At 42.8% G+C, this 15,124-nt stretch overlaps 2 protein-coding genes and 1 non-coding gene across 8 annotated transcripts in view; 1 reads left to right on the top strand and 2 right to left on the bottom strand.

Annotated features, from left to right (window-relative positions):
• The window catches only part of CLDN10 (claudin 10), a 1,179,064-nt gene that overhangs the window by 372,085 nt on the left and 791,855 nt on the right, over positions 1-15,124 (bottom strand). The gene's annotated exons all lie outside the window — the stretch shown is intronic.
• ABCC4 (ATP binding cassette subfamily C member 4) overlaps positions 1-15,124 on the top strand; it is a 286,254-nt gene that overhangs the window by 87,199 nt on the left and 183,931 nt on the right. For all 6 annotated transcript variants that reach the window (XM_050766536.1, XM_050766539.1, XM_050766537.1 and 3 more), the window contains 4 exons: positions 6,978-7,067; positions 8,167-8,330; positions 9,800-9,925; positions 10,946-11,195. In XM_050766536.1, coding sequence (XP_050622493.1) covers positions 6,978-7,067; positions 8,167-8,330; positions 9,800-9,925; positions 10,946-11,195 — 630 coding nt within the window. The remainder of the gene's footprint in view (positions 1-6,977; positions 7,068-8,166; positions 8,331-9,799; positions 9,926-10,945; positions 11,196-15,124) is intronic.
• Positions 7,313-7,417, bottom strand: LOC126940909 (small nucleolar RNA U13). The gene has a single exon (XR_007720980.1). It is a non-coding gene; the product is annotated as a small nucleolar RNA U13 (small nucleolar RNA).

The raw sequence follows: 15,124 nt of genomic DNA, 5'->3' as shown, positions 1-15,124 counted from the left end.
TGTGGGAAGAGCATCCCTGTCCACCAAGGGTCATTGACACAGGGTCAGAGCCATTTTGTTGTGAGGAATTTGCATCGTGAAGGTGATGAACTGCAGTTTGCATCTTTTGTTTTATTTATTATTATTATTATTATTATTATTATTTTATTTTTGAGAAGGAGTCTCACTGTCACCCCGGCTGGAGTGCAGTGGCGCAATCTTGGCTCACTGAAACCTCTGCCTCTTGGATTCAAGCAATTCTCCTGCTTCAGTCTCTCTAGTAGCTGGGATAGCAGGGGCGTGCGCCACCACGCCCGGCTAATTTTTTGTATTTTTAGTAGAAACAGGGTTTCACCATGTTGGCCAGGCTGGTCTCGAACTCCTGTCTTAAGGTGATCCTCCCTCCTTGGCCTCCCAAAGTGCTAGGATTACAGGCTTGAGTCACTGCGCCCAGCCGCATCTTCTGTTTTAAAAGGACTATTAGAGAGGGGAGAAAGACATCTGTTAAAATGAAGATAGGATTAATGCATTTAATCCAAGAAGGGATATTCGTCTCACCAGTCTGGAAAACTCACTTCCATGGAAAGGTCATTCTCTCCTCCCACCTCCTTTTAATGGTGATATTTATGTGGCCACACTGATTAAAATAAGAAAGAAGAAACAGTTTATATCTTTCAAATGAAATTAGATATTACATGATTTATTTTTAAGAAATTGAATAAAATTAATGTTTTGTTCTAGATTGTAGAGTTTCATTGTAATCCCAAACGTATTTCCTTGCCTGCTTTCAGTAGTGAGCAACTATCAAATGGTGCCCTGCTCTGATGGTGTTTACTTCCACCATTCACTGTATTGTTCTTAATGGCCATGCAGATTCTAGAGTAACCAATAATTAGATACTCAGATGTCTTCCAGTTTTCAGTAATTAGATTTTTAGATGTCTTCTAGTTTTTGTATGTTACACATAGCATTTTAATGGACATGATTAAAGCTGAACATTTGGACACATCCTTCATTTCCTAGGGTACACAGATTTCAAGGCTTTTGCTATGCTAGATTTCCTCCCCAAGAGTTGTTAATTACTTACATTTTCCCCAGTGAAATGAGACAGCCCTGCAAGTCCAGATTTGATGTTATATTTTAATCATCACTGTCAATCTCACCAATTTCATAGGTGAAAAATAATGCATTGTTATTTTAATTTATGTGACTTTGTGTAATAGTGGATTTGAGCATTTGCATTTCCTTGGCCATTTGGGTTTTTTTGTGTGTGTGTGTGGTGAATTTCCTGCACACATCCTTTACTCCTTTAAAAAAAAATGGTAGGCATTTATAATTCATATTGATATATAGGGGCTGTTGATTTATTAAAGATATTTTGGGTCTGGGATGTATACTACAAGTTTTGATTTCAGTTGGTTTTAGTTGCCTTTTATTTGTTCTCACGGCAGAACAATTTTGTTTTCACAGGGAAAACAAATGTAATGGTGTCTTTTTATAACCTGTCAGGTTAATGAAGCGTAGAACCAAAATATTTGCAGGACGATGATACATTAATTTACAGATTTTTTTCTGTACATTGGATGTGAACTGTTTTAAACTATAACATGGACACTTTATTGGAACTAAACTTTAGTTTTCTACATAAATGAGAAACACTGGTAACTTTGCTTCATTAAAAAAAAATAGCTTGTTCTCTGTCAGATGTAAATAGTTTGACTTTATTTTTATCTTCTCATCTACAAAATAGGAATAATTCTTACTTGGTAAGTGTTGTTTTCTTGTTCAGTTGTCTGGCTTACAGTAGGTGCTTACTAAATGGTAGCTTGATTTATGATCATAATGACATAAATGAATATGACTTGGTCTATATATTCTGGTAGCTACTGATACATGATTACACTAATTGTACTTCTGAGGATGTGAGCACTGTTTTGTTGTTGGTTGTTGGTTTCTTTGGTCTTGATTTTAGGTAGAACTTAGATTATCGATTTTATACGTTCTTTTTAAATGTAAAATCCTTAAAGCCAAAAGTGTACTCTAAGACTTGCTTTAGCTATATCTCACAAATTATCATTATCATTTACTTTAAAATATTTCAGATTTCCCTTATGATGTCATCTTTGACACATGCTTATTTAGAAATGTTAATATTCAGATATTTTTAGAGATATCTTATTGTTGATCTGTAATTTAATTCTGCTGTCACCAGAATACATTCTGTGTAACATTTTTATGTTCAGATATTGATTGACGTTTACTGATGGCCCAACATAAGGACTATTTTACCTTAAAGGTTAGAAGTATACAATAGTAAAATTCTATTACCCTTCCCCATCTTTTGTACTATTGTCATATATTTTACTTCTGTGTCCAGAATGCACTATTACCATTTTTGCTCTAAGCAGTTAATTGTTTTTCAAAGTAATTTGTCTTCTTTTTCTTTTTATTTTTTTAGACAAGATCTCTGTCACCCAGGCTGGAATGCAGTGATGTGATCTTGGCTCACTGCAAACTTGGCCTTCTGGGTTCAAGTGATTCTCCCACGTCAAGCGATTCAGCCCCCGAGTAGCTGGGTCTACAAGTGCAGGGCACGATCCCTGGAGAATTTTTATATTTTTTGTAGAAATGGGGTTTTGCCATGTTGCCCAGGCTGATCGCGAACTCCTGACCTCAAGCAATCTGCCCGCGTTAGCCTCTCAAAATGTTGGGATAACAGGCGTGAGCCACCACACCCAGCCTGTCTTTTACATTTACTCACATTGGTCATTTTGGTTTCTGTGTATTCTTTCTGTAGATCTGAGTTTCCATCTGATATCATCTCCTTTTAGCTTGAAAGGTATTCTTTACACTGTTTTTTTTACAGTTCAGGTTCATTGCTGATAAAGTCTCTCAGAAAATGTCCTAATTTCACCCTCATATTTTAAAGGACATTTTTTGTTGGTGACAGAATTTTGAGTTGACAGGGGTTTTTTTTGTTTGTTCTTTTTTTTTTTTGAGTCAGAGTCTCACTCTGTCACCAAGGCTGGAGTGGAGTGACGTGATCTTGGCTCAGGCAACCTCCCAGGTTCAAGCGATTCTCCTGCCTGAGCCTCCTGAGTGGCTGGAATTACAGGTGCCTACCACCGTGCCCAGCTAATTTTTATATTTTTAGTAGAGGTGGGATCTCACCATGTTGGCCAGGCTGGTCTCGCAGTCCTGGGCTCCAGTGATCTGCCCCCCTCAACCTCCCAAAGTGCTGGGAATACAGGTGTGAGCCACCGCGCCTGGCCAGTTGTTTTTGTCTTTCTTTCAGCACTGTAAATATTGTTCTGTTGTCTTCTTGTTTGCATTGTTTCTGGTGTGTCAGCTGCTGGTTGTTTTTGTTGTTTCTCTGTGTTTAATGTGTGTCTAGGTATAGATCTCTTTGTTTTTGTCCTTCATTGGACTTGCTAAGATTCTTAATAATGTAAATTAATATTTACTACCGACTTTGGTAAAATTCCAGTCATTATTTGTTCAAATATTTTTTTCTTCCCCTATTTCTTCTTCCTTTAGGACTCCAAATACATGAATATTTTATTGCTTAATATTCTCCTATAAGGACCCTCAGTCTTTGTTCTTTTTCTTAACTCTTTTTTTCTATTTGTTCTTCAGATTTCAGTTGTAAACTATAGAAGAAAGGGTTAGCGATTCTGGGATTAGATCAATGGAAAGTATCTGCTATTAATGATATCTAATTCATTTTTTATTTCAGGTATTACCTTTTCAGTTCGAGAATTTCCATTTGGTTCTTTTTGGTATTACCTGTCTCGCTCCTAAAAATCATATCTACTTGTTATAACCATATTTTTCTTTAACTCCTTGACATATTATAATAGATGCTTCATAGTTGCTGTTTACTAATTCCAAAATCAGGATCATTTCAGATTTTTTTTTCTATTGCCATTTCCCTCCTTTGATTACAGGTCACATTTTATTGTTTCCTTGCATAACTAGTAATTGTTTTACTATGTTGAACATTATGATCGATATACTATAGGGAGTCTGGATTAAAGAGCATTGAGTTTTGTTCATGCAGGCAGTTAAATTCCTGGCAGATTGGCCCCTTCAGCATTGAATCCATCCATCTGTCAGTCAGTTAATCGTAGGGCAGGTAACTCCATTCTGAACTTATTTCAAGCGCACAGCTGTTAATCTAGGCTGAGATCTTTATTACTAAGACATAGCCTTCCTGGTGTCTCAGTTGAATGCCTGAGGCCCCAGTGGGGATTTCCTTCCTCTCCTCGGGTGGCCTCTCCTGCTGCATGACCTCCAGAATCTTCGGTCAGCACTCAGCCCCATAGTTGCTGCTTTCTTAGGTCTCATGGAATCTGGCCCTTCTTATGAAGCCATTGGCAAAGTATCCTGAGTAAATCCCTACTGAAACTTCTGGGGCAAACCCTCTGCCACTCAGGCTCACAAATTCCAGATGCTTCTACAACTTGGAACAACTATTTCTTCTTCCACAGCTCAGTGAAGCTGTTCTGTTTGGGCAGAAAATGTCCCCAGGCATAAAGCCAGGTCAGTCTCGGGCCACCACCTATATTTCCCATCTCTTGAGGCTCATAGCCCTGTGTTACCTCTGGTCCGGGGCCTGAAAACAGCTGTCATATGTTTTGCTCGGTGTTACAGTTTTCCAGGGGAGGGCAAGTCCTCTCTCATGGTTGGAAGCAGCAGCCTGGCAGTTTGCTTGTCAGCTGTGTCTTCCTAATTTTTTTTGAAACGGAGTCTTGCTGAATCGCCCAAGCTGGAGTGCAATGGCACGATCTCAGCTCACTGCAACCTCTGCCTCCTGGGTTCAAGTGATTCTCCTGCCTCAGCCTCCCGAGTAGCTGGGATTACAGGCACCTGCCATCATGCCTGGCTAATTTTTGTATTTTTGTAGAGATGGAGTTTCACCATGTTGGCTAGGCTGGTCTCGAACTCCTGACCTTAGGTGATCTGCCTGCCTCAGCCTCCCCAAGTGCTGGGATTACAGGTGTGAGCCACTGCGCCCGGCATGTCTTCCTCATTAATAATATTCATGGCACTTCATGATATTTTTTATCCTGTCTGGAGTATGACTGATTTTACTTCAGCAGATCCTTAATTTCTGAGTTGGCAGTAGAGTTATCATTCACTTGGGTTAACTTCTGTTACAACCCGAGTATCTGTGCAGCCTTTTATTCTACCTCTATACCTGGTCATGTATTACTACTGGTAATGCATGAATTACAGGTAGCCCTCCTGGTGCACACAGAGAACTTTGTCTTTTTCACAAATTGGCATCTGTGCCATCTTACCTAATCCTCGTTGTTGGCAGCAGATGCCATCTGTGGATGATGGTTCAGGTTGGGCACAGCTGATTTCAGATTTCTTGAAAAGGGTCAGCTTAGGCTTACAGTTTGGTGTTGACATTTTGCTTTTATTTTGTTAAAATTAGGTATCGAATTAACATGCTTTAAAAGTGTGGTGTATTTTCTGCGTGTGGGATTAACATACTTGTATGTAAGATTGGCTTTGTAAGTATTTACAGGTAGTTTGTAGTTAGTAAGGCACGTTACGTTCTGTTTCTTTCCTACAGGGGCAGGCTGGTCTCTCTCCTTCCCTCTCTTCTTCTCCCTCACCTGCACCTTTTCTTCTTTCTTTGTATTTCATGATTGATTCACTTATATTTGCATAATAGCATTTTTAAATTTTTCTTTTTTATTTTTATTTTTTGAAACAGAGTCTCACTCTGTTGCCCAGGCTGGAGTGCAGTGGCGCAATGTCGGCTCACTGCAACCCCCGCCTCCCGGCTTCAAGTGATTTTCTGCCTCATTCTCCCAAGTAGCTGGGATTACAGGTGCACACTACCATGCCTGGTTTAATTTTTGTGTTTTTAGTAGAAACAGGGTTTCACCATGTTGGCCAGGCTGGTCTCGAACTCCTGACCTCAAGTGATCTGCCTTCGGCAACCCTAAGTGCTGGGATTACAGGTGAGAGCCACTGCGCCTGGCCATGTTTTAACTTATTTTTCCATTCACATAGCTTGGTTGACCGTCTTGTTGCCTCTTGCCTGGACTGTTATTGCAGCAGCGACTCATTCTCTTTCTTCCAGTAGTCTCCTGGCCAATCACTTCTACTGTTTAATCTTCCTTAAGTTGAGTTTCTCCCTCTAACTTGAAAAACCACACATACTGTTCCATATTGCCTTCCATAAGCTTCACCTGCTTCATCCAGGTTTGGGGTGTTCTTTATTCAGCAGCCCCCACATCCCCCTTCTCCGTACTTCTGTCCTAGCGAGGCCTCCCATGTAGCACCCTTCCCTTCCCTCCTTAAAGTCTCTCCTTCATCGTCTAGGGTCTCTACCACCCAGTGTGCCTCAGTTGGAACTGCCCCGAGTTCTCTGTGCAGGTCACAGTTGAATCACAGGTGTCTGGACATACCTAGCCCTGTTTCCCAAGGCGAAACCCATGACTGCGTCACCGTATCTGTTGGGGCTCCTGGTGTCCTCCAGATAGTTGATGCTCTGTAAACATTTGTCATTTCCCATTGATCACATTGAAACCCTGTGATCCAGGCAGAGTGAAGAGATTAAGGCCCCGTGTGTTTAATTATGTTGCACATCGAATTAATGATTGGTATGGATTTATAGTCCACATCCTCTCATTTCATTCTTTTGACAGCCTCTCTGTTCTTCTCTAATTTCGCTCAAAATTACTTTGGTTGGCTCTTAAGTAGAAACTTACATCATTTTATACTTGGGGGCATGTCCAAATTCATTAAATGAGGTGAGAGATTTTTCTTCTCCTTTCTACCCCTCGCTTTGCTGTCCTGGCAGGACACAGCTGCCACCACTAAAGGTACTGGGACGGCTGAAATGCTGGTCGTTAGAGCTGTTGTCTTGGGTTATCTGGTCTTGACATCACACAAGACTTCCTCAGGTCTGCTGTGTCCTAAGCCTGACTTAGTGTCACTGTATGAACACAATTCTCTACCTACCTCTTTTATTTCAGGCACTTCGTCTTAGTAACATGGCCATGGGGAAGACAACCACAGGCCAGATAGTCAATCTGCTGTCCAATGATGTCAACAAGTTTGACCAGGTAAGCTGCAGTTCAGGGATCCTTTTTCATTGCATTAAACACCCCTGTTCCCCCTTTTATTCTTTCTGGAGACAGGGGCTCACTCTGTTCACACTGGATTGCAGTGGCAGGATTGTAGCTCACTGGAGCCTTGAACTCCTGGGCTCAAGTGATGTGCGATCCTCCCGCCTCAGCCTTCTGATTAGCTGTGACTACAGGTATGTACCGCCATGCCCAGCTAATTTCTCTCTTCTTTAGAATTTTCATGTCAGATGGGCTAATGTGGCAATGTTATAACAGAATTCAAAGGTGGCACATCTCACACATGTGCATGAACACCCAACTGCCATGCTCATGAACTACAAAAGGATTGCTGGCTAATTTCTTTTTTTATTATTTGTAGAGAAGGGATCACACCTTGTTGCACAGGCTGGTCTCAAAATTCTGGCCTCAAGCGATTCTCCCACCTTGGCCTCCCAAAGTGCTGGGATTACAGGTGTGAACACCGTACCCACCTTGTGTCCATTGTTTAATACTTACCTTGTGGAGGTATCATGTTATCCAGGGCATTCTAGCTGCTGGCCATGTCCATTTTGCACTAGGACCACTTTATTTTTTTTCTTTCCAATTATTCATTCATAGACACGAACTAAAGCCTCCGCTCAGTGTCAGGGACAATGAATAAGACTTGGTTTCTGTTCTGAAGAAGCTCACCGCCTGTCTGGGAGACAAATACACAAGAAAATTACTGGAGTGTGTGGTGGGCACTATAGTACAGGCTTTCTTAGAGTACTGGGGAGCCCCAGGGCATATGGGAGCTGAATTCTGTGGCAGAGAGTTCTGGAAAATGCTCAGCTCATCAGTGAGATAGTCGCTGATCAAGATCTTCTAATGCTGCCGGTCAGATTCTCTTTCAGGTCTCCCAGACCCGCTGTTTGTTTCCCCAGAATGGCTTCGTCTGTGGTGGGTGCTTGGATTTCTGCTTCAGCAGGTGTAAACCCACTGTGGTCATTTCTGTTTAGGATTTGCCTGTTCTTTTCCAGCGGATTGTTTCTGTACTGTGTTCTTACTTGTTTTGCCTTTCTAGAGTCCTAAGAACGCTCTGTCTTTTTCTTTAAAGGTGACAGTGTTCTTACACTTCCTGTGGGCAGGGCCACTGCAGGCGATCGCAGTGACTGCCCTACTCTGGATGGAGATAGGAATATCATGCCTTGCTGGGATGGCAGTTCTAATTATTCTCCTGCCCTTCCAAAGCTGTTTCGGGAAGTTGTTCTCATCACTGAGGTAAGAGAAATACCGGTGTGAAAAATGTCATATCTATTTGGTAACATCCACAGTCTTCCCGATGCTTTTGTTCAGAAACAAACTAAATGCCTTTTATTATCTCTTCTTTGCATATGTTGCAGCTCTTCAGGCTTAGCCAAAGGGGGCCTCCATCCTTATGCTGAAGGCGAATCTTCAAGGGAGAAAGGTGAAGGCATTCACCGACTCCTCCCAGCCAGCTATTCAGGCACTGTGGCCGCAATAAGTAGAATGTCCTTAAGCAGAAATCACATATGTAGAAGTTAGTGAAACATATAATGAATAACGATAGATTGAAATATTTCATAGGCTCCATTCTAGCTGCATACATCTTTACTGTGCTTGTGTGAGAGTTATTTTCACATGTGTATACAAGTGTGTTATTTTTGCTTCAGTATTTCCATTAAATTGTAAGCTCCCTGAAGGCAGGGTGAATTTTAATGATGTATTTATAAAATCACACAGTCCTAGTAGTGTACGTGTTAGAAATATGGTTGTCGGCTGGTCGTGGCAGCTGGCACCTTTGGGAGGCCGAGGCAGGTGGATCACGTGAGGCCAGGAGTTGGAGACCTGCCTGGCCAACATGACAAAACCCCATCTCTACTAAATTTAAAAATTAGCTGGGTGTTGTGGTACACGCCTGTAATCCCAGCTACTTGGGAGGCTCAGGCACAAGAACCACTTGAATCCAGGAGGCAGAGGTTGCAGTGAGCCAAGATTATGCCAGTGCACTCCAGCCTGGGTGACAGAGTGAGACTCTGTCCCAAAAAAAAAAAAATACAGCTTTTGGTCAAGAGGTTAATGATGATAAAATAAATTAGACTTGAAGCAGGTCCCAGTGAATTGGAAATGAGTCATTGTCAAGGTTGTCAGCTGGATCGAGAGGAGCCACTGTTGGAAGTGCATTGAGTTCTTTGTTTTATGCTTTTGCTTATGGTGTATTTTCTACTTGGACCTTACCCTCTTTGCCATCTGGAGAAACAGTCCTTGTCCTTTGAGGCCCCGTTCAAATGCTCCCGGTCCTCTGAAGCTTTTTTTTTTGCTCTCCTCTTTCCCAGTGGAGTTAACAAACAGCCCTTTCTTTTCTGCTCCCCAGCACTTCATTCTCATTTTAGTACACTCCACCCACTGTGTTACTGTCAGGCGCGGGGGCCTTTCTGCCTTCCCTGCCCACCTGTGAGCTCCTCCAGGGGACAGATTACATCTGACTCATTTTCATGTCTTCCTCAGCAGATATTACAAATTCTCCAAAATACTTATTGAGTTGGGATAGATTGTTGACTTCCTAATCGAAGTCTTTTTCTATTTGTATTTTGAGTAGGACCTGTCTGTGTTGACGGAAGCAAAAGCGCTGTAGGGAACCATGTGATGCGGGTCCCTGCCTGTGCCTGCCGCTGATAAGGGCAGGCTGTGATCGCTCAGGCTCATCTCCCGTGTCTGGTCCCCCTTAGGAGTAAAACTGCAACTTTCACGGATGCCAGGATCAGGACCATGAATGAAGTTATAACTGGCATAAGGATAATAAAAATGTACGCCTGGGAAAAGTCATTTTCAGATCTTGTTACCAATTTGAGAAAGTAAGTTTTTGTATACATTGTACCGTATTTTTGTACTTTTCTATTTGCTATTCTTGTTGAATGGTTTTAGAAGTTTTACTACGTGTTCACATTATGGGAGGTTCAGTACAATCCATCCCACTCCCCACGTGTGGCAGTTGGGTTAAGTAGAATGGTGGAGAATGTTATTTTCACTTGGTTTTCCATTTACCATGTTCTTAAACAGAAAGCATGTGTATGCTTCTTACTAATACAGAAGTGAAATTCCAAATGTTTCTGAATATCCCAAATCCCAACAACGATTCTAAGATGTTAGTATTTGAGAATAATGGTGTTTAAAATAAAACTATGATTTATATTAATGTAGCCAAATGGACAGGTTATAGAGACTGGGCATATCTATATTGGACCAAACTCTATCAATCAGTATTTTTCATTCCAAACAGGCATGGAAATACTGTTAGTTGTTCTTTGTGTTATTAGAATTTTTGGGGGGCAGCTGGGCATGGTGGCTCACGCCTGTAATCCAAGAACCTTGGGAGGCTGAGGCAGGTGGATGACCTGAGGTCAGGAGTTCGAGACCAGCCTGGCCAACATGGTGAAACCCTGTCTCTAGTAAAAATACAAAAAATTTGCTAGGCGTGGTGGCGCTTGCCTGTAATCCCACTACTTGGGAGGCTGAGGCAGGAGAATCACTTGAACCAGGAGGAGGAGGTTGCAGTGAGCTGAGATCGCACCATTGCCTGGGCGACAAGAGTAAAACTCCATCTCAAAAAAAAAAAAAATGTTTTTCTGGCTTTGGATTAAATATTTGATTAGTTGTTGCATTCCAGCACCTGGTACTTCTTATGATTTTCTGGGTAGTTCCTGGCCACCTCTCACCTTTGCACCTTTTTGTTGTTGTCATTGTCCAGGATGGTCTCAAACTCTTGGGTTCAAACAATTCATCCACCTCAGCTCCCAACATGCTGGGATTGCAGGCGTGAGCCACTTTGTGTGACTGACATCACTGCTTTTTTAAAAACCTGTACTCTCTTCCAGGAAGGAGATTTCCAAGATTCTGAGAAGTTCCTACCTCAGAGGGATGAATTTGGCCTCATTTTTCAGTGCAAGCAAAATCATCGTGTTTGTGACTTTCACCACCTACGTGCTCCTCGGCAACGTGATCACAGCCAGCCGCGTATTCGTGGCCGTGACACTGTACGGGGCTGTGCGGCTGACGGTCACCCTCTTCTTCCCCGCAGCCATTGAGAAGGTGTCAGAGGCAATCATCAGCATCCGAAGAATCCAGGTTGGTATCAGATGCCATTTTAAAGTTGTAGGTGCATTCGAGGTGAAATGATATCTCCTTTTATTTAGCATCACTATGTTCCAGTGTAATGACATTTAACTCTTTCATAACCAAAACGTGCTGCCATTCCACAATGTTGTGTGTACTTCCTTATCTTAGATAGAGCGCACTAAAGACAATGCAAGCATTGTGATCATTTATTGGCAGCAACCTAAACAGCAGTGGCACAGGGCTTTTGATGTGCAGGTGGTAACGGCAGGTGTGATTAAAATGTTTAAGCTGTCTAAAAGGAGGAAAAGCAAATAGATTTCATCTGTTACGTTAACGCAAGTGAGAAAGTAGCGAGTATGGGTTGAGTATGGTTCTTCTGTGGGCTGGAAGGAAAGAGCTTGCTGGAGGTCCCTGCTTCTTGGTCAGGAAGAATGGCCTCAACTTCACTTAGCTATCCCTGTTTGAAAATAAGTTCTTTCCTCTGTAGATGTTTTCCTTGTTAATTTTTGTGCATGCCTTTAGGATCTCTGCCGTTTCTTTCCTATCCTCTTTTCACTTTTTTCTTACTGTTGATGAACCTAACTCTACCAGACTTCTTTCTTTCCAATCGGTTGATTTCTACTTACTGCCTTGCTCCGTTTGTACTATTGTAACAAAATACCTGAGACTTGCTAATTTATACATGTTAGACATTTATTTCTCACAGTTCCGGAGGCTGGGAAGTCCAAGATTAAGGCTCTGGCATTGGTGTCTGGTCTGGTGAGGACCATTCTCTGCTTCCCAGATGGACCTCTGTGTCCTCACATTGTGGAAGAAACAGAAGGACAAACTGGTTTAGTTCCCTCCAGCCTTCTGTAAGGACACTAATCCCCATCAGGAGGGCTCTGCCGTGGCGACCTAATCACCTCTTAGAGGCCCCACCTCTTAACACTGACCCTGGGGTGAAGTTCCAGCCTATGAATTTAGAGTAGGCATGCCCATTCAAATCATAGCATCCACTTTACACACCATCACCTTTTCCTCAGTAGCTGTCACTAAATTGCCAGGGGCAAATAATTTATATCACCAAGGTAAGGTCCTGGCACATAATGTATGCACAGGTATTTGTGTGTTTATGAATAAGTTGAAAATTAAAATAAATTGGCTTTGTGAGAGGGCCTGGCAAGACCTTGACTGTCTAAGCTTTTCAAAAATCTGCTTTGTTTTATTCCTGGTTCTTAATAGAGATGGATGCCCAGGGACAGACTCGAGTGAACTTAGCTGACACTGGCTGTGATTATTTTTTATTTTTATTTTTTTGGTTGGGGAGAGAGTGGGGTGGATATTATCATAAAAGCTAAGATTCTTTTTTATGATGAAGTTTGTTTTTTAAAGAAGAGATCTTGCTGTGTTACCTAGGCTGGAGCATAGTGGCTATTCATAGGCAGACTCCCACTACTGATTAGCAAGTTTGTATTTCGTAAAAAATATTACCTCTAAAACAGACCATACAAGGTCAATTCTTATCCTCATTCTTTCTGACAACAGCTTCATGTAACACTGTGAAGGGATGGTCCATGCAGGTCAGTAACACTTTTTTCTTACAGCTTTTGCATCTTGAAAGAAATAACTTAGAAATATACTTTGACCAGAGTGTCTTTCTGAGTGTGCAGGACACCTTTTACAGATGGAAGGGCCACATGTGTATTGTGCTGCTGTAATTCTCTGACTGCTGTTGCTGCCCCTCCCTGTGATTGCAGGCGCTGGTGTGTGTACTGTGAACCAGGGCTCTTGGAAGCCTTTACATGTTATTTCATGTTATCCTCACAATTGAAGGAGATAAGCATTAGTGTCCCCACTTTACAGAGAATGAAACTGGCTCCTATAATAGGTTAAGGAGTTTGCCTGTCTTAGAGATGGGAATCTGTTCAGAACCATGATTTCTTAACCATTATTACGTTGCCTGTTGTATTAGTCTGTTTTTATATTGCTATAAAGAACTTCCTGAGACTGGGCAATTTGTAAAGGAAAGAGTTTTCATTGACTCACAGTTCAGCATAGGTGGTGAGACCTCAGGAAACTTACAGTCATGGTGGAAGGGGAAGCAGGCACTTTCTTCACAGGGCGGCAGGAAGGAGAAGTGCAAGCAGGGGAAATGCCAGAGCTTATAAAACCATCAGATCTCATGGGAACTCACTGTCACTAGAACAGCATGGAGGAACTGCCCCCATGATCCAGTTACCTCCACCTGGTCCCACCCTTGACACGTGAGGATTATGGGGATTGCAGTTCAAGCTGAGATTTGGGTGGGGACACAGAGCCAAACTGTATCACCTATGTTGCTGCCTTAGTATCCTCTGGTGTGGGATATTTCCTTCAGTGTTCTTTTACTCATCCAGTCTTACTCCAAAAACCTTGAAAGGTTCTCTGTTTCCTGTGGAGTCCTATTTTTGAACCCTAGGTGTAGAGCTCACCTGGCCACATTGTGTGTTTCCCAGCACATGACTCATGTCTGTTTCTGCTTTGGGGTCTTTGGCTCTTTGTGGCTTGAGTGTCCTCCCTTCTGTCCTTGATTTAAGCAAGTGCTACTAAGCCATCCGGCCAGGTCTCAGGAGCCTGGTGGTACTTTTGTTCCTGCTGAGCAAGGCCAGTATGGTGCAGCTCAGAGATGATGAACACATAATGGGCACCAAATGCTGGATGGACAGAAGCAGCACCCATAGCAAAAGGCTGGGACCCAATACAGACCCAAGGTGGTCCAGGCTGTACCATAAGCCAGAGGAAGGCTGAGTGAGGAAGCAGACTCGAGTTGAACATTCCCAGAACACCGGGCCCTGTTCAAGGGGGTTGTGAGGGTCCTCAGCTCTGGGGAGCTGGATCTTTTTCAGAGTGGACTGGATCGGAGTCTCCGCCTTGTTATGTGTGTGCCTCTGTGCATCTCAAACCCCACTGGACTTGGTCGACCTGCTTTTGTAAGAGAGGGGCCATGTCTGACATTAAATGTAGACCCTCCTGGCCGGGTGGGGTGGCTCACACCTATAATCGCAGCACTTTGGGAGGCTGAGCAGGTGGATCACTTGAGGTCAGGAGTTAGAGAACAGCCTGGCCAACATGGTGAAATCCCGTCTCTACTAAAAATACAAAAATTAGTCAGGCGTGGTGGTGCATGCCTGTAATCCCAGCTCCTCAGGAGGCTCAGGCTTGCTTGAACCCAAAACGTGGAGGTTGCAGTGAGCTGAGATTGCGTCACTGCACTGTAGTCTGGGTGACAGAGTGAGACTCTGTCTCCAAAAAAAAAAAAAAAAAAAAAAAAAGAGCCTCCTGACTGGCTTCCAGGCGGTGAAACAAGTGGACTTTCCTTGGGCCACGTGGAGAAATAGAAACAGTCTTGCTTGGTTAATAAAATTACTCTGTCTTCCTGGCCATTATGAGATAAATGAAGATTAAGATTAAGACCATGGGGCTTTATATGAACAGGTAATAGCTGGTGAGTACTTACTAGGTAACAAGGAGGGGCCCAAGAGCCTTATGAATATTCACTCCTTTTACTTGTGTAACTCCCCTATCACTCCTACATGACATAAAGAAACTGAAGTCTGGGGAGGGTGAACAGCACCTCCACGTTTTAACAGTTAATAAAAGGCTGATCTAGGGCTTTAGCCCAGGCCGTCCATCTGTCTCAGAAGTACGGCCATGGCTCACGTCCCAGCAGTTTGAGAGGTCAAGGTGGGCGGATCACTTGAGGTCAGGAGTTCTCGACCAGCCTGGCCAGCATGGCGAAATCCTGCCTCTACTGAAAATACAACAACAACAAAAAAATTAGCTGGGCATGGTGGCAGGCACCTGTAATCCCAGCTACTCTGGAGGCCAAGGCACGAGAATTGCTTGAACCCGGGAGGTGGAGGTTGCAGTGAGCTGAGATCATACCACTGCACTCCAGCCTAGGTGACAGAGCGAGA

This window comes from Macaca thibetana, chromosome 17, assembly GCF_024542745.1.
Source record: "Macaca thibetana thibetana isolate TM-01 chromosome 17, ASM2454274v1, whole genome shotgun sequence".
Taxonomy (NCBI): domain Eukaryota; kingdom Metazoa; phylum Chordata; class Mammalia; order Primates; family Cercopithecidae; genus Macaca; species Macaca thibetana.
This window is presented reverse-complemented; position numbering and strand designations above follow the sequence as displayed.